The 18269-nt window shown below is 46.7% G+C and overlaps 1 protein-coding gene across 4 annotated transcripts in view; it reads left to right on the top strand.

Annotated features, from left to right (window-relative positions):
- traf3ip1 (TNF receptor-associated factor 3 interacting protein 1) overlaps positions 1-18269 on the top strand; it is a 302416-nt gene that overhangs the window by 108762 nt on the left and 175385 nt on the right. For all 4 annotated transcript variants that reach the window (XM_070876062.1, XM_070876063.1, XM_070876061.1 and 1 more), the window contains one exon: positions 16572-16592. In XM_070876062.1, coding sequence (XP_070732163.1) covers positions 16572-16592 — 21 coding nt within the window. The remainder of the gene's footprint in view (positions 1-16571; positions 16593-18269) is intronic.

The following is an 18269-nucleotide window of genomic DNA, read 5'->3' as shown; positions in this document are numbered from 1 at the left end:
CAGGGATCCCCCCCCCAACCACCACCACCACCACCCCCACGTTTGTGTCTCTCTCTCCCCCCATCCCTGCGTCTCTCTTTCTTTTTCCCCCCCCCCCTCCCCACTTCCGTGTTGTTTGGCTGGAATCATCCACCAACAAAAATTTCAACTAGGGTATCCAGGAATCCGATCCTTCATCACCAATGTGGTATATTCTCTGCGACTTCACAAATACACACTTACAAGATGGCTTCAACTCAGGAACTTGTCAGGTGACCTGACCTTTTTTATTATATACAGCATTGGTTGCATTACCACAGTAGCCCAATAGGTGGAACAGTAGTCCACAAGATGGAGCTATATATTACATTTGTCTTTTCTTTATTGTAGAAAATGTACCCTAGCTCACTGTGGAGAGCACGCTTACCTGCTGCTGGCCTGTGACAGTTTGGATTTTTATGCTGGATAGTTTCCTGATGCTCTCATAAGCTAGGCAAGACTTACTTCCCTATGAGTAGTTGGACAAACTTCTTGATGTTGTATTCGGCTTACTCGGTAAAAGGTGCTCCGACATGATCTTGAGGTCAGAAGGCATAAACTTTCCATCAGTTTGTGGCCAAGTCTATTGAATGAATTTATTGATAAATAGGCAGGAACGAAGTAGCATACAGTATTGAAACAGGACAGATATCTGTCACAGCTTGCTGTCAATGTGATGTAATTTGAGGGTACTTCAATGAGCTATTCCCTCCTGTAGTGATCTTGCTGTATTTCCTGTAAATTAGCCGAGTGTCCCAGAATCTCTAGCCCCGTGTATTTCTGCTCCCAGAGAGATTCACGATCCAAGATCCGAAACAGCTCTCATTAAAGTCACAAATTACATCCTTTGTGACTGTGACAAAGGCAAACTATACCTCCTCGTCCTTCTTGACTTGCCTGCAGCCTTTGACAAGGCTGACCACTCTATCCTTCTCCATGCATTTCCACTGTCATCCAGCTGGGTGGGACTGCACTTGCCTGGTTCCATTCTTATCTATCTAATTGTAGCCAGAGAATGAACTGCAACGGCTTCTCTTCTTACCTCGCATCGTTACCTCTGGTGTCCCCCAAGGATCTATCCTTGGCCCCCTCCTATTTCTCATCTACATGTCGCCACTTGTCAGTTTCCACATGTATGCTGATGACACCCAGCTCTACCTCACCACCAGTTCTCTCAAACCCTCCACTGTCTAAATTGTCAGACTACTTGCCTGGCATCCAGTTCTGGATGAGCAGAAATGTTCTCCAATTGAATATTGGGAAAACAGAAGCAATTGCTTTCGGTCCCCGCCGCAAACTCTAGACAGTGACTCCATCCTTCTCCCCACCTCCTGTCTGAGGCTTGACCAGACTGTTTGTAACCTTGGTGTCATATTTGACACTGAAATGAGCTTTCGTCCACATATCTGCAGCATAACTAAGACCGTAACTTCGCCCATCTCCGCCCTTGCATCAGCTCATCCTCTGCTGAAGCCCTCATCCATGCCTTTGTTCCCTCTAGACTTGACTATTCCAACACTCACCTAGCTGGCCTCCCACATTTTACCCTATGTAAACTAGAGATGATCCAAAACCGTGTCCTAACTCATACCAAGTCCTGCTCATCCATCACCTACAATGCACTAACCTACATTGGCTTCCGGTTAAGCAATGCCTTGATTTCAAAATTCTCATCCTTGTTTTCAAATCCCTCCATTGCCTCGCCCCCTCCCTATCTCTGTAATCCCGAGATGTCTGTGCTCCTCTAATTCTGCCCTCCTGAGCATCCCTGATTGTAATTGCACAACCATTGGTGGCCGTGTTGGCCGCAAGCTCGGTGTGGAGTCGCGCCATTGATGGTAGATGGCCGAGGCTTGGTTGGGGGGCAGGCATTAGGAAGATGACTTCCAAAGTTATTTTAAAAGTTAAAAGTTGATAAAGATTCCCAATTTATTTCAAAAGTTTCGAAGAGTTGTTAAAAAGTCGAAAATGTAAATCAATAATAGGTTATAAAAATTTCCCCAGTTTAAAAAGTTTCTAAAGGTTGTTAAAAAGTCAAAGATGTAGATCAATAATAGATGTTTAAAAGTATTTCGATTAAAAGTCTAAAATGTAAGTTTTAAAAGTTCTCCCAAATTGTTTAAAAAGTTTAAAAGTTGATTACAAGTTAAAAAAATTAATTAAAAGTTGGTTAAGAGTTTAAGACATTGGGTTGAATGCCGCCGCTGCGGTCCCTTCGGCCGGTTGACCGCCGGCCTCGGAGACCCTGCGGCCGATTCGACGTCCCCGAGTCTCTTTGGCCAGTTCCACGTTCCCCCCCCATCTGTCAGCATAATGAACACCTGGTGTGCGACCACAGGGACAGGCGTGGGCAAGTGTGGAGTCCTTTTCGGCCGGGAGGCTGATAGATCTGTGCCTGGTCTCCAGTTGTCTTGGATCCCCTTGCCACTGGATCAAGACCTTGTTCAGCTAAGCCCGTGTGGTTGCCGGTGTGCAGCGGCCACCCCACGTTAAAAGAACTCGCGCACAGGCATCTTCCACTCTGTCAGTATGAAATTCGAGACCTGGAATGTCAGGACCCTCATGGACAATTCCAATAGCAACAGGCTGAATGCCGCACCGCCATAGTTGCCCGGGAACTCAGACGTTTTGACATTGGCATCGCCGCCCTAAGCGAGACCCGGTGGGCAGGGGAAGGCCAGTTCAAGGAACATGGTGGAGGTTACACCTTCTTCTGGAAAGGAAAACCAGAGGCAGAATGCTGCCTTCATGGAGTCGGCTTTGCCGTCAAGAATGAGCTGGTCGACCACCTCAAAGACTCACCCTGTGGGGTTAACGAACGCCTCACGACTCTTCGTATTACCCTATCCCGGAACCAATGTGCCACAGTCATCAGTGCGTACACTCCTACACTCGATGCAACGGATGAGGCTAAAGAGGGTTTTTATTCCAACCTTGAGACATCCTTGTCCCGCGTCCCCACGCACGATAAATTGATCCTCCTGGGTGATTTTAATGCCTTGGTCGGCAAAGACACAGCCCTGTGGGGCAGGCGTGATTGGCAGAGAGGGGGTAGGGCAAGCCAACTCCAGTGGTACCCTACTTCTGACAAAATGTCTGGAACATGAACTCCTCATCACCAACACCCTGTTCTGCCAGAGGGACAAATACAAGGCATCGTGGCAATACCCTCGCTCCAAACACTGGCACCTGCTTGACTATGTCATCGTCCGAGTCAGGGATCGCAAGGATATGCGCATCACGCGCGCCATGACAGGAGCTGATGACTGCTGGACGGACCCACCGCCGAATCTGATCCACCATCAACATTAACATTGCCCCAAAGCAGAGGGGACAGCAGAAGCAGTTCCGCAAAAATGTTAATGCCGGGGCACTTAGAGACCCAGCTAAGAGAGCCCTATACAGCCAGCGCCTCACAGCCAATCTGGCGTGCCTTGACCCTGAGATGCTGAATCCTCATAGCGCTTGGTCTGCCCTCCAGGCCTCTATAACGAGTGCCTGTGAAGAGACACTTGGTCACTCAACCAGAAAACATAAGGATTAGTTTGATGAAAATGATCAGGAGATCGAAGAACTCAGATCGCAAGCGCAAAGCATTTCTGAGCCTCAAGCAACAACCCAATTTGGGAGCTGCAAAACAACATTACAGACGGCTCAAGGCTCAGGTCCAACAAAAAACCCGGGACCAAAAGAACAGGTGGTGGATGGAGAAATCACAGGAGGTACAACAACTGGCTGACAGCCACGATATGCGAGGATTCTTCGCTGCAGTCAAGGCCACCTACGGTCCAAACTCCCAAAGCCCCACCCCATTCCTTGCCAAGAATGGGGAAACACTCATCAAGGACACCGAGGCTGTCAGGGGCCGATGGAAGGAGCACTTTGAAGATCTCCTCAATCAAGACTCTGCCTTTGACTCGAGTGTTCTCATAGAAACATAGAAAATAGGTGCAGGAGTAGGCCATACGGCCCTTCGAGCCTGCACCGCCATTCAATGAGTTCATGGCTGAACATGCAACTTCAGTACCCCACTCCTGCTTTCTCGCCATACCCCTTGATCCCCCTAGTAGTAAGGACGACATCTAACTCCTTTTTGAATATATTTAGTGAATTGGCCTCAACAACTTTCTGTGGTAGAGAATTCCACAGGTTCACCACTCTCTGGGTGAAGAAGTTTCTCCTCATCTCGGTCCTAAATGTCTTACCCCTTATCCTTAGACTGTGACCCCTGGTTCTGGACTTCCCCAACATTGGGAACATTCTTCCTGCATCTAACCTGTCTAAACCCATCAGAATTTTAAACGTTTCTATGAGATCCCCTCTCATTCTTCTGAACTCCAGTGAATACAAGCCCAGTTGATCCAGTCTTTCTTGATATGTTAGTCCCGCCATCCCGGGAATCAGTCTGGTGAACCTTCGCTGCACTCCCTCAATAGCAAGAATGTCCTTCCTCAAGTTAGGAGACCAAAACTGTACACAATACTCCAGGTGTGGCCTCACCAAGGTCCTGTACAACTGTAGTAACACCTCCCTGCCCCTGTACTCAAATCCCCTCGCTATGAAGGCCAACATGCAATTTGCGTTCTTAACCGCCTGCTGTACCTGCATGCCAACCTTCAATGACTGATGTACCATGACACCCAAGTCTCGTTGCACCTCCCCTTTTCCTAATCTGTCACCATTCAGATAATAGTCTGTCTCTCTGTTTTTACAACCAAAGTGGATAACCTCACATTTATCCACATTATACTTCATCTGCCATGCATTTGCCCACTCACCTAACCTATCCAAGTCACTCTACAGCCTCATAGCATCCTCCTTGCAGCTCACACTGCCACCCAACTCCCCCTAGGACATTGGTTCCGGTCCTGCCTAGGTGCAGACCGTCCGGTTTGTACTGGTCCCACCTCCCCCAGAACCGGTTCCAAAGCCCCAGGAATTTGAATCCCTCCCTGCTGCACCACTGCTCAAGCCACGTATTCATCTGAGCTATCCTGTGATTCCTACTCTGACTAGCACGTGGCACTGGTAGCAATCCCGAGATTACTACTTTTGAGGTCTTACTTTTTAATTTAACTCCTAGCTCCTTAAATTCGTCTCGTAGGACCTCATCCCGTTTTTTACCTATATCGTTGGTACCAATGTGCACCACGACAACTGGCTGTTCACCCTCCATTTTCAGAATGTCCTGCACCTGCTCCGAGACATCCTTGACCCTTGCACCAGGGAGGCAACATACCATCCTGGAGTCTCAGAAATGCCTATCTATTCCCCTTACAATTGAATCCCCTATCGCTATCGCTCTCCCACTCTTTTTCCTGCCCTCCTGTGCAGCAGAGCCAGCCAAGGTGCCATGAACTTGGCTGCTGCTGCCCTCCCCTGATGAGTCATCCCCCTCAACAGTACTCAAAACGGTGTATCTGTTTTGCAGAGGGATGACCGCAGTGGACCCCTGCACTACCTTCCTCGCACTGCTCTTCCTGTTGGTCTTCCATTCCCTATCTGGCTGTGGACCCTTTACCTGCGGTAAGACCAACTCGCTACACATGCTAATCACGTCATTCTCAGCATCGTGGATGCTCCAGAGTGAATCCACCTTCAGCTCCAATTCTGCAACGCGGACCGTCAGGAGCTGGAGGCGGATACACTTCCCGCAGACGTAGTCGTCAGGGACACTGGAAGTGTCCCTGAGTTCCCATATAGTACAGGAGGAGCATATCACGTGTCCGAGCTCTCCTGCCATGATTTAACCCTTAGATACACTTAATTTGGTGACAACAATGTTAACAGGTTACTTACTGATATAAAAAAGAAAAAGTAAAGCTACTTACCAATCACTTACCCCTTTGGCTGTGACGTCACCTTTTTGATTTCTTTCTACTTCTTTTTTGCTTTCTCTCCCCGCTGAAGCTACACAGGCACACTTTATAGGCCTCACTCACGCTGCTCCCGCCTCTCGCCGCCTGCCGCCGCCTCAGGAACACCCGCTGGGCCTTTATAGGCCTCACTCACGCTGCTCCCGCTTCTCGCCGACTGCCGACTGCCGCCTCAGGAACACCCGCTGGGCCTTTATAGGCCTCACTCACGCTGCTCCCGCTTCTCGCCGACTGCCGACTGCCGCCTCAGGAACATCCGCTGGGCCTTTATCGGCCTCACTCACGCTGCTCCCGCCTCTTGCCGACTGCCACCGCCTCAGGAACACCCGCTGGGCCTTTATCGGCCTCACTCACGCTGCTCCCGCCTCTTGCCGACTGCTGCCGCCTCAGGAACACCCGCTGGGCCTTTATCGGCCTCACTCACGCTGCTCCCGCCTCTTGCCGACTGCCGCCGCCTCAGGAACACCCGCTGGGCCTTTATCGGCCTCACTCACGCTGCTCCCGCCTCTTGCCGACTGCCGCCGCCTCAGGAACACCCGCTGGGCCTTTATAGGTCTCACTCACGCTGCTCCCGCCTCTTGCCGACTGCCGCCGCCTCAGGAACACCCGCTGGGCCTTTATCGGCCTCACTCACGCTGCTCCCGCCTCTTGCCGACTGCCGCCGCCTCAGGAACACCCGCTGGGCCTTTATCGGCCTCACTCACGCTGCTCCCTTCTCAACTCCATCCCACAGCATGCAACCCGCCACCAACTCCGTGAAACTCCAATGTTGCACGAGGTAGGCAAAGCCATAAAACAGCTTAAGAATAACAAGGCTATGGGTGCGGATGGAATCCCTGCTGAGGCGCTAAAGTATGGCAGAGAGGCGCTGTTGGCGCAGATACATGATCTCGTTTCTCTCATCTGGAGGGGGGAGATCAGAGAGATGCACTGATTGTGACCATTTTTTGAAAAGGGGACAAGTCCGACTGCAGCAACTACAGGGGAATCTCCCTGCTATCAGCCACTGGGAAAGTTGTCACTCGAGTTCTACTCAATCGTCTTCTCCCTGTGGCCGAGGAGCTCCTCCTGGAATCACAATGCGGATTTCGTCCCCTACGGGGCACAACTGACATGATCTTTGCAGCGCGACAGTTGCAGGAAAAATGCAGGGAGCAGCGCCAGCCCTTCTACACAGCTTTTTTTGATCTTACAAAGACCTTTTGACACTGTCAACCGTGAGGGTCTATGGAGCGTCCTCCTCCGTTTCGGATGCCCCCAAAAGATTGTCAGCATCCTTCGCCTGCTTCACGATGACATGCAGGCCGTGATCCTTACCAACGGATCCATTACAGACCCAATTCACGTCTGGACCGGGGTCAAACAGGGCTGCGACAGCACTCCAACCCTCTTCGCAATCTTCCTCGTCGCCATGCTCCATCTCGCAGTCAACAAGCTCCCTGCTGGAGTGGAACTATACTACAGAACCAGTGGGATGCTATTTAACCTACCCCGCCTCCAGGCCAGGTCCAAGGTCACCCCAACCTCTGTCGTTGAGCTGCAGTATGCGGACGACGCCTGCGTCTGTGCGAATTCAGAGGCTGAACTCCAGGATGTAGTCAATGTATTCAGTGAGGCATATGAAAGCATGGGCCTTACGCTTAACATCCGTAAGACGAAAGTCCTCCACCAACCTGTCACTGCCGCACAGCACTGCCCTTCAATCATCAAGATCCGTGGACCATTTCTCATATCTCGGGAGCCTCTTATCTACAAAGGCAGACATTGATGCAGAGATTCCAGTGTGCCAGTGCAGCCTTCGGCCATCTGAGGAAAAGAGTGTTTGAAGACCCGGGCCCTGAAGCCTACCACCAAGCTCATGGTCAACAGGGCTGTAGTAATACCCGCCCTCCTGTATGGATCTGAGGCATGGACGATGTATAGAAGGCACCTCAAGTCGCTGGAGATATATCACCAACGATGTCTCTGCAAGATCCTGCAAATCCCCTGGGAGGAGAGGCGCACCAACATCAGTGTCCTCATAAGAACATAAGAACATAAGAATTAGGAACAGGAGTAGGCCATCTAGCACCTCGAGCCTGCTCTGCCATTCAATAAGATCATGGCTGATCTGGCCGTGGACGCAGCCCCACTTACCCGCCCGCTCCCCATAACCCTTAATTCCCTTATTGGTTAACAATCTATCTATCTGTGACTTGAATTCATTCAATGAGCTAGCCCCAACTGTTTCCTTGGGCAGAGAATTCCACAGATTCACAACCCTCTGGGAGAAGAAATTCCTTCTCAACTCGGTTTTAAATTGGCTCCCCCGTGTTTTGAGGCTGTGCTCCCCAGTTCTAGTCTCCCCTACCAGTGGAAACAACCTCTCTGCCTCTATCTTGTCTATCCCTTTCATGATTTTAAATGTTTCTATAAGATCACCCCTCATCCTTCTGAACTCCAACGAGTAAAGACCCAGTCTACTCAATCTATCATCATAAGGTAACCCCCTCATCTCCAGAATCAGCCTAGTGAATCGTCTCTGTACCCCTTCCAAAGCCAGTATATCCTTCCTTAAGTAAGGTGACCAAAACTGCACGCAGTACTCCAGGTGCGGCCTTACCAATACCCTATACAGTTGCAGCAGGACCTCCCTGCTTTTGTACTCCATCCCTCTCACAATGAAGGCCAACATTCCATTCGCCTTCCTGATTACCTGCTGCACCTGCAAAATAACTTTTTGGGATTCATGCACAAGGACCCCCAGGTCCCTCTGTACCTCAGCATGTTGTAATTTCTCCCCATTCAAATAATATTCCCTTTTACTGTTTTTTTTTTCCCCAAGGTGGATGACCTCACACTTTCCGACTTGTATTGCATCTGCCAAACCTTAGCCCATTCGCTTAACCTATCTAAATCTCTTTGCAGCCTCTCTGTTCCTCTACACAACCTGCTTTCCCACTAATCTTAGTGTCATCTGCAAATTTTGTTACATTAAACTCCGTCCCCTCTTCCAGGTCATCTATGTATATTGTAAACAGTTGTGGTCCCAGCACCGATCCCTGTGGCACACCACTAACCACCGATTTCCAACCCGAAAAGGACCCATTTATCCCGACTCCCTGCTTTCTGTTCGCCAGCCAATTCTCTATCCATGCTAATACATTTTCTGTGACTCCGCTTACCTTTATCTTCTGCAGGAACCTTTTGTGTGGCACCTTATCGAATGCCTTTTGGAAATCTAAATACACCACATCCATCGGTACACCTCTGTCCACCATGCTCGTTATATCCTCAAAGAATTCCAGTAAATTAGTTAAACATGATTTTCTCTTCATGAATCCATGCTGTGTCTGCTTGATTGCACTATTCCTATCTAGATGTCCCGCTATTTCTTCCTTAATGATAGCTTCAAGCATTTTCCCCACTACAGATGTTAAACTAACCGGCCTATAGTTACCTGCCTTTTGTCTGTCCCCTTTTTTAAACAGCGGCGTTACATTAACTGCTTTCCAATCCGCTAGTACCTCCCCAGAGTCCAGAGAATTTTGGTAGATTATAACGAATGCATCTGCTATAACTTCCGCCATCTCTTTTAATACCCTGGGATGCATTTCATCAGGACCAGGGGACTTGTCTACCTTGAGTCCCATTAGTCTGTCCAGCACTACCCCCCCTAGTGATAGTGATTGTCTCAAGGTCCTCCCTTCCCACATTCCTGTGACCAGCAATTTTTGGCATGGTTTTTGTGTCTTCCACTGTGAAGACTGAAGCAAAATAATTGTTTAAGGTCTCAGCCATTTCCACATTTCCCATTATTAAATCTCCCTTCTCATATTCTAAGGGACCAAGCTAACATCCCCAGTATTGAAGCACTGACCACACTCGACCAGCTTTGCTGGGCAGGGCACATAGTACACATGCCAGATACGAGACTCCCTAAGCAAATGCTTCATGCGGAGCACCTTCATGGTAAACAAGCCAAAGGAGGACAGCGTAAACATTATAAGGACACCCTCAAAGCCTCCCTGGTAAAGTGCGACATCACCACTGACACCTGGGAGACCCTGGCCGAAGACCGCCCGAGGTGGAAAAAGTACATCCGGGAGGGCGCTGAGCTCTTTGAGTCTCAATGCAAAGAGCATGAAGAGGCCAAGCGCAGGCAGCGAAAGGAGTGCGCGGCAAAGCAGCCCCCCGACCCCGTCCCTCGACGAATGACTGTCCCACCTGTAACAGGGTCTGTGGCTCTCGTATCGGAATGTTCAGCCCTCAAAGAACTCACTTTGGGAGTGGAAGCAAATCCTCCTTGATTCCGAAGGACTGCCTATGATGATGATGATCGTGGCCGTGCCTTCTGTTGCCGAGACCCCAAGCTCTGGAACTCCCTGCCTAAACCTCTCTGCCTCTCTACCTCTTTTTCCTCCTTCAAGACACTCCTTAGAAACATAGAACCATAGAAAATAGGTGCAGGAGTCGGCCATTCGGCCCTTCGAGCCTGCACCTCCATTCAATAAGATCATGGCTGATCATTCACCTCAGTGCCCCTTTCCTGCTTTCTCTCCATATACTTTGATTCCTTTAGCCGTAAGGGCCATATCTAACTCCCTCTTGAATATGTCCAATGAACTGGCATCAACAACTCTCTGCAGTAGAGAATTCCACAGGTTAACAATTCTCTGAGTAAAGAAGTTTCTCCTCATCTCAGTCTTAAATAGCTTACCCCTTATCCTTAGACTGTGACCCCTGGTTCTGGACTTCCCCAATATAGGGAACATTCTTCCTGCATCTAACCTGCCCAGACCCGTCAGAATTTTATATGTTTCTATGAGATCCTCTCTCATCCTTCTAAACTCCAGTGAATACAGGCCCAGTCGATTCAGTCTCTCCTCATATATGTCAGTCCTGCCAATCCAGGAATCAGTCTGGTGAACCTTCGCTGCACAGCCACAATAGCAGGAACGTCCTTCCTCCGATTATGAGACCAAAACTGAACACAATATTCCAACTGCAGTAAGACCTCCCTGCTCTATACTCAAATCCCCTAGCTATGAAGGCCAACATACCATTTGCCGCCTTCACTGCCTGCTGTACCTGCATGCCAACTTTCAATGTCTGATGTGACAGAGGGAAGTAGAAGTGGGGCAGAAGCAAAAGATAGAAAGAAGAACAGTTAAAGTGGAAGGCAGAGAAACCCAAGGCAAAAAGCAATAAGGGCCACATTACAGCAAAATTCTAAAGGGGCAAAGTGTGTTCAAAAGACAAGCCTGAATGCTCTGTGTCTCAATGCGAGAAGTATTCGTAATAAGGTGGACAAATTAACTGCGCAGATAGCTGTTAACGGATATGATGTAATTGGCATCACAGAGACATGGCTCCAGGGTGACCAAGGCTGGAAACTCAACATCCAGGGGTATTCAACATTCAGGAAGGATAGACAGAAAGGAAAAGGAGGTGGGGTGGCATTGCTGGTTAAAGAGGAAATTAACGCAATAGTAAGGTAGGACATTAGCTTGGATGATGTGGAATCGGTATGGGTGGAGCTATGGAATACCAAAGGGCACAAAACGCTAGTGGGAGTTGTGTACAGACCACCAAACAGTAGTAGTGAGGTTGGGGACAGCATCAAAGAAGAAATTAGGAATACGTGCAATAAAGGTACAGCAGTTATCATGGGCGACTTTAATCTACATATTGATTGGGCGAACCAAACTAGTAGCAATACAGTGGAGTAGGACTTCCTGGAGTGTATTAGGGACGGCTTTCGAGACCAATATGTCGAGGAACTAACTAGAGGGCTGGGCATCCTAGACTGGGTGATGTGTAATGAGAAAGGACTAATTAGCAACCTTGTTGTGTGAGGCCCCTTGGGGAAGAGTGACCATAATATGGTAGAATTCTTTATTAAGATGGAGAGTGACACAGTTAATTCAGAGACTAGGGTCCCGAACTGAAGGAAAGGTAACTTCAATGGTATGAGATGTCAATTGGCTAGAATTGGCGAGTGATACTTAAAGGGTCGACGGTGGATAGGCAATGGCAGACATTTAAAAATCACATGGATGAACTTCAACAATTGTGCATCCCTGTCTTGAGTAAAAAATAAAACTGGGAAGGTGGCTCAACCGTGGCTAACTAGGGAAATTAAGGATAGTGTTAAATCCAAGGGAAGAGGCATATAAATTGGCCAGAAAAAGCAGCAAACCTCAGGACTGGGAGAATTTTATGATTCAGCAGAGGAGAACAAAGGGTTTAATTAGGAGGGCAAAAATAAGAGTATGAGAGGAAGCTTGCTGGGAACATAAAAACTGACTGCAAAAGCTTCTATAGATATGTAAAGAGAAAAAGATTGGTGAAGACAAACGTAGGTCCCTTGCAGTCAGATTCAAGTGAATTTATAATGGGTAACAAAGAAATGGTGGACCAGTTAAACAAATACTTTGGTTCTGTCTTCACGAAGGAAGACACAAATAACGTTCCGGAAATACTAGGCGACCAAGGGTCGAGTGATAAGGAGGAACTGAAGGAAATCCTTATTAGACGGGAAATTGTGTTAGGGAAATTGATGGGATTGAAGGCCAGTAAATCCCCGGGCCTGATAATTGGCATCCCAGAGTACTTAAAGAAGTGGCCCTAGAAATAGTGGATGCATTAGTGATCATTTTCCAACAGTCTATTGACTCTGGATCAGTTCCTATGGACTGGAAGGTAGCTAATGTAACACCACTTTTTAAAAAAGAAGGGAGAGAGAAAACAGGTCATTTATAGACCGGTTAGCTTGACATTAGTCGTGGGGAAAATGTTGGAATCAATTATTAAGGATGAAATAGCAGCCCATTTGGAAAGCAGTGACAGGATTGGTCCAAGTCAGCATGGATTTATGAAGGGGCAATCATGCTTGACAAATCTTCGAGAATTTTTTGAGGAAGTAACTGATAGAGTGGACAAAGGAGAACTAGTGGATGTGTGATGTATTTGGACTTTCAAAAGGCTTTTGACAAGGTCCCACATAAGAGATTGGTGTGCAGAATTAAAGCACATGGTATTGGGGGGTAATGTACCAACGTGGTTAGAGAACTGGTTGGCAGACAGGAAGCAGAGAGTCGGGATAAACGGGTTCTTTTCAGAATGGCAGGCAATGACTAGTGGGGTGCCGCAGGGCTCAGTGCTGGGACCCCAGCTATTTACAATATACATTAATGATTTAGATGAAGGAATTGAGTGTAATATCTCCAAGTTTGCAGATGACACTAAGCTGAGTGGCAGTGTGAGCTGTGAGGAGGACGCTAAGAAGGTGCAGGGTGACTTGGATAGGTTAGGTGAGTGGGCAAACGCATGGCAGATGTGAGATTATCCACTTTTGTGGCAAAAACACGAAGGCTGAATATTATCTGAATGGTGGCAGATTAGGAAAAGGGGAGCTGCAACGAGATCTGGATGTCATGGAACATCAGTCATTGAAAGTTGGTATGCAGCTACAGTAGGCGGTGAAGAAGGCAAATGGTATGTTGGCCTACATAGCTAGGAGATTTGAGTATAGGAACACTGAGCTCTTCATGCAGTTGTACAGAGCCTTTGTGAGAAACATAGAAAATAGGTGCAGGAGTAGGCCATTCGGCCCTTCGAGCCTAAACCACCATTCAATAAGATCATGGCTGATCTGGCCGTGGACTCAGCTCCACTTACTCGCCCGCTCCCCATAACCCTTAATTCCCTTATTGGTTAAAAATCTATCTATCTGTGATTTGCATACATTCAATGAGCTAGCCTCAACTGCTTCCTTGGGCAGAGAATTCCACAGATTCACAACCCTCTGGGAGAAGAAATTCCCTCTCAACTCGGTTTTAAATTGGCTCCCCTGTATTTTGAGGCTGTGCCCCCTAGTTCTAGTCTCCCCGACCAGTGCAAACAACCTCTCTGCCTCTATCTTGTCTATCCCTTTCATGATTTTAAATGTTTCTATAAGATCACCCCTCATCCTTCTGAACTCCAACGAGTAAAGACCCAGTCTACTCAATCTATCATCATAAGGTAACCCCCTCATCTCCGGAATCAGCCTAGTGAATCGTCTCTGTACCCCCTCCAAAGCTAGTATATCCTTCCTTAAGTAAGGTGACCAAAACTGCACGCAGTACTCCAGGTGCGGCCTCACCAATACCCTATACAGTTGCAGCAGAACCTCCCTGCTTTTGTCCTCCATCCCTCTCACAATGAAGGCCAACATTCCATTTGCCTTCCTGATTACCTGCTGCACCTGCAAACTAACTTTTTGGGATTCATGCACAAGGACCCCCAGGTCCCTCTGTACCTCAGCATGTTGTAATTTCTCCCCATTCAAATAATATTCCCTTTTACTGTTTTTTTTCCCCAAGGTGGATGACCTCGCACTTTCCGCCTTGTATTCCATCTGCCAAACCTTAGCCCATTCGCTTAACCTATCTAAATCTCTTTGCAGCCTCTCTGTGTCCTCTACACAACCCGCTTTCCCACTAATCTTTGTGTCATCTGCAAATTTTGTTACACTAAACTCTGTCCCCTCTTCCAGGTTATCTATGTATATTGTAAACAGTTGTGGTCCCAGCACCGATCCCTGTGGCACACCACTAACCACCGATTTCTAACCCGAAAAGGACCCATTTATCCCGACTCTCTGCTTTCTGTTAGCCAGCCAATTGTCTATCCATGGCCTCACCTGGAATATTATATTCAGTTTTGGTCTCCTAATCTGAGGAAGGACGTTCTTGCTATTGAGGGAGTGCAGCGAAGGTTCACCAGACTGATTCCCGCGATGGCAGGACTGACATATGTGGAGAGACTGGATTGACTGGGCCTGTATTCACTAGAATTTAGAAGGGTGAGAGGGGGTCTCATAGAAACATCTAAAATTCTGATGGGACTGGACAAGTTAGATGCAGGAAGAATGTTCCTGATGTTGGGGAAGTCCAGAACCAGTGGACGCAGTCTAAGGATAAGGGGTAAGCCATTTAGGACTGAGATGCGGAGAAACTTCTTCACTCAGAGAGTTGTTAACCTGTGGAATTCCCTCTCGCAGAGAGTTGTTGATGCCAGTTCATTGGATATATGCAAGAGGGAGTTAGATATGGCTCTTGCGACTAATGGGATCAAGGGGTGTGGAGAGAAAGCAGGAAAGAGGTACTGAGGTGAATGATCAGCTATGATCTTATTAAATGGTGGTGCAGGCTCAAAGGGCCGAATGGCCTACTCCTGCACCTATTTTCTATGTTTTAACAACGTTAACGGTACTATATAAATTCAATTTGTTGTTGTAGATCACTAGTGTTCACTGAACTTTATTTCTATCCAAACCACTCCAGAAAACGGTGTTATTAATACATCACACTCGAGCTCGGCTCAGATTCCATATTAGCTAAGTAGGTTTATTTACAGAAATTTAACAAGTAAAACACATGCAAGAATGAGAGCTTAAATACAATGGCAGCATTAAAAGTACATACAGTTAGAGTCTTTTACTTTTGATTCAATTTAACGCAAGGCCACGCTGATTCCCATGTTTTGTGGTTCAATTTTTCTGTCTTTCTCTCGAGTTCCCCATACCTTTTGCACCCAACAAAATACACCTTTTTGCTTTGAAATTTAGGGAGTCTGCAGTAAATTCCAGGCTGACACACAATTATGCAGAAGAGGTTAGCTATCTCTATGTTGAAATGATTCACTGGAAGGTGGAGGTCTAATTTCTCAAGTATAGTCTTCTTGACTTAATACATTGATACTGCTTGGAAGCCAAAGACTAAAGCAATCTCCTGAAAGCTGGGCATACTGGAGCTAGTGTCAGCCATGGCTCAGTTGGTAGCACTCTCGTCTCTTGAGTCAGAAGGTTGTGGGTTCAAGGCCCACTCCAGAGATTTCAGCACACAAATGTAGCTGACACTCCAGTGTGTCAGAGCTGCCGGCTTTCGAATGAGAGAACAGACAGGGCCCTATCTGTTCTCTCAGGTGGCTATAAAAGATCCCATGGCAATTTCGAAAAGAGCAGGGGAGTTATCCCTGGTGTCCTGGCCAATATTTATCCTTCAATCATCATCCCTAAAACAGATTATCTAGTTGTGGGAACTTGCTGTGTGCAAGTTACAGGTAACTACACTTCAGTAAAGCACTTTGGACATCCGATCGTCGTGATGGGCGCCATATTCTTCTTTCTGGGTTTGCTATCTCAAGCATTACCTATTCACAACTTTACATTTATGCAGGGCACATTATACACACATTTAAGTTCTGTCCCTCTACCTATACCACGACAGTAGCAATGACTCTAATGCTGCTTGTCTGTGCAGTGGTAGGAACAAGTAATGTACACTAAAATAAAATTTTCCGCACTGGCGAACCGTGGTGATACTACCTTTTGGGTAATATATTTTCTCAGGTGTTTTGGCTGGAAAGTAGAGGTCATCTTTTATGTGAGACACCTTACATCCGAGTATACATTGTTATTATAATTGGGGTGCTCTGAATTAGGTACAAAATGTGCTCAGAATGCCACGAGATCTACGGACCATTCATTACTTAATTTGACACCTTGTCCTTGTGTGTGCTTTTAAAGTTCTTTACATTGTTTAGATAATGAATTCTGAATGTTTTAGTACTTTTGGTTTGGGGTTTGATGTTGAAAATAGAAGCAATGATTCAAGCATCTCATTGTAATATACTCTTTTCCCTTTCTAGATGAGTCAGATGTTGAAGGAGGTAAGTACTTGTGTTTCAGCATTGACTGTTGCTCTCTGCTTTGAAACTGGAAATAAAGAAAAGATCAATTGTTAAATATGGTCACTGATCTAAATGTCTGGTCATCTTTAAATTGCTGAAAGTGAATTGCTGGAAAATATTAGTGACTTTGATATTCTGTCCAGTAAAGGGGTCATAAGTAAAGTATCCATTCTGCCTTCTGTAATACAAGTCATCTGAAGGGAGAATATGTTTTCTGAATAGATTTCAAAATTGTAGGAACAAAGCTTCCAATGAAAAAATAAGTTCTGCATCTGAATCATTGTGGCATCGAAGATGAGGAGTGCTTGTTTGCTGCCCAGACTTTGAAAACTGAAAATAACATATAACAAAATTTACTTATCCTTGCGCAGTTATAACACAGCCATCTGAATCGGACAATGAGATGAGGTTCTTGTACCTCCTTCACAAAACAAAAAAAAAAGTATTTTCATTTCGCACAATTTTGGAACTATATATAAATAGCACCTCAGTTTGTCATTTTAAATTCTCAAATGTTGATTCATCAAACTGATGCACAAGTTAAGATATTTCTGACAATTACAGTGATGGTTGTGTAAAATTATTTTCCACTGTGTTTTGGCACTTGAGACTGTGGCATTGAATAACTCTTCTCAACTTATCATGTTCAATCACCCCATTGTAGAGAACAGTGCTTTTGTGACTCCTGCATCATAACATAGTGATATTCACGCATTAGTGGTTTTATCCTTGAAAACCCATAATCCTCTACTGCATCCCTCTTTCTTCACTAGAACCTCCAACAGAGTTGCCCTCTGCCCTAGCTCTGAACCTGAATATTACCCTAACTTCTCTCCTAGTTTCCCTCATGGCCTCTCCAAGCTCATGTTCTCCAAGAGTCGCAGGTCTGCTACTTTCTTGAACCCATTCTCACTAACATGACCATCCAGCTTCTCTTCCTGGCCTCCATGCTAGCTGACATTGCAAATGGTTCCATCTCTATCCCCTCCCCCTCCCGCCCCCCCCCCCCCACCAAAAAAAAACCTTCAACCCTTCTGTCCTTGCAAACTACCACCCCATTTGCTTTCCTCTCAAGTCCTTGACTGTATTGTGGTTTCCCAAATCTGTGCTCATCTTCCTGCAATTCAGTTTTGAATCTCTTCAATCAGGTTTCTGCCCCTGATCAAAGTCATAAATTATAACCACCCTCGTGCACTATCTCTCCTCGTCCTTTTCGATCTCTCTGCAGTCTTTGACACGGTTGACCGCACCATCCTTCTCCAATACCTCTCCTCCTTTGCCCAGCTGAGTGGGTTTGCCCACACTTGGTTTCACTCTTTTCAATTGTTAGCAATGCAGATATAGTAATATCGACAAAGGCTGCAGTCCTGCATCTATATGGAAAGATAGAGTTCAGAAGGATGAGGGGTGATCTTATAGAAACATTTAAAATAATGAAAGGGATAGACAAGATAGAGGCAGAGAGGTTGTTTCCACTGGTCGGGGAGACTAGAACTAGGGGGCACAGTCTCAAAATACGGGGGAGCCAATTTAAAACCGAGTTGAGAAGGAATTTCTTCTCCCAGAGAGTTGTGAATCTGTGGAATTCTCTGCCCAAGGAAGCAGTTGAGGCTAGCTCATTGAATGTATTCAAGTCACAGATAGATAGATTTTTAA

The sequence above is a fragment of the Pristiophorus japonicus genome, chromosome 3 (genome assembly GCF_044704955.1).
Source record: "Pristiophorus japonicus isolate sPriJap1 chromosome 3, sPriJap1.hap1, whole genome shotgun sequence".
Lineage (NCBI taxonomy): Eukaryota > Metazoa > Chordata > Chondrichthyes > Pristiophoridae > Pristiophorus > Pristiophorus japonicus.
Note: the sequence above shows the minus strand (reverse complement) of the source record. Positions and strands in the feature narration are given on the sequence as shown.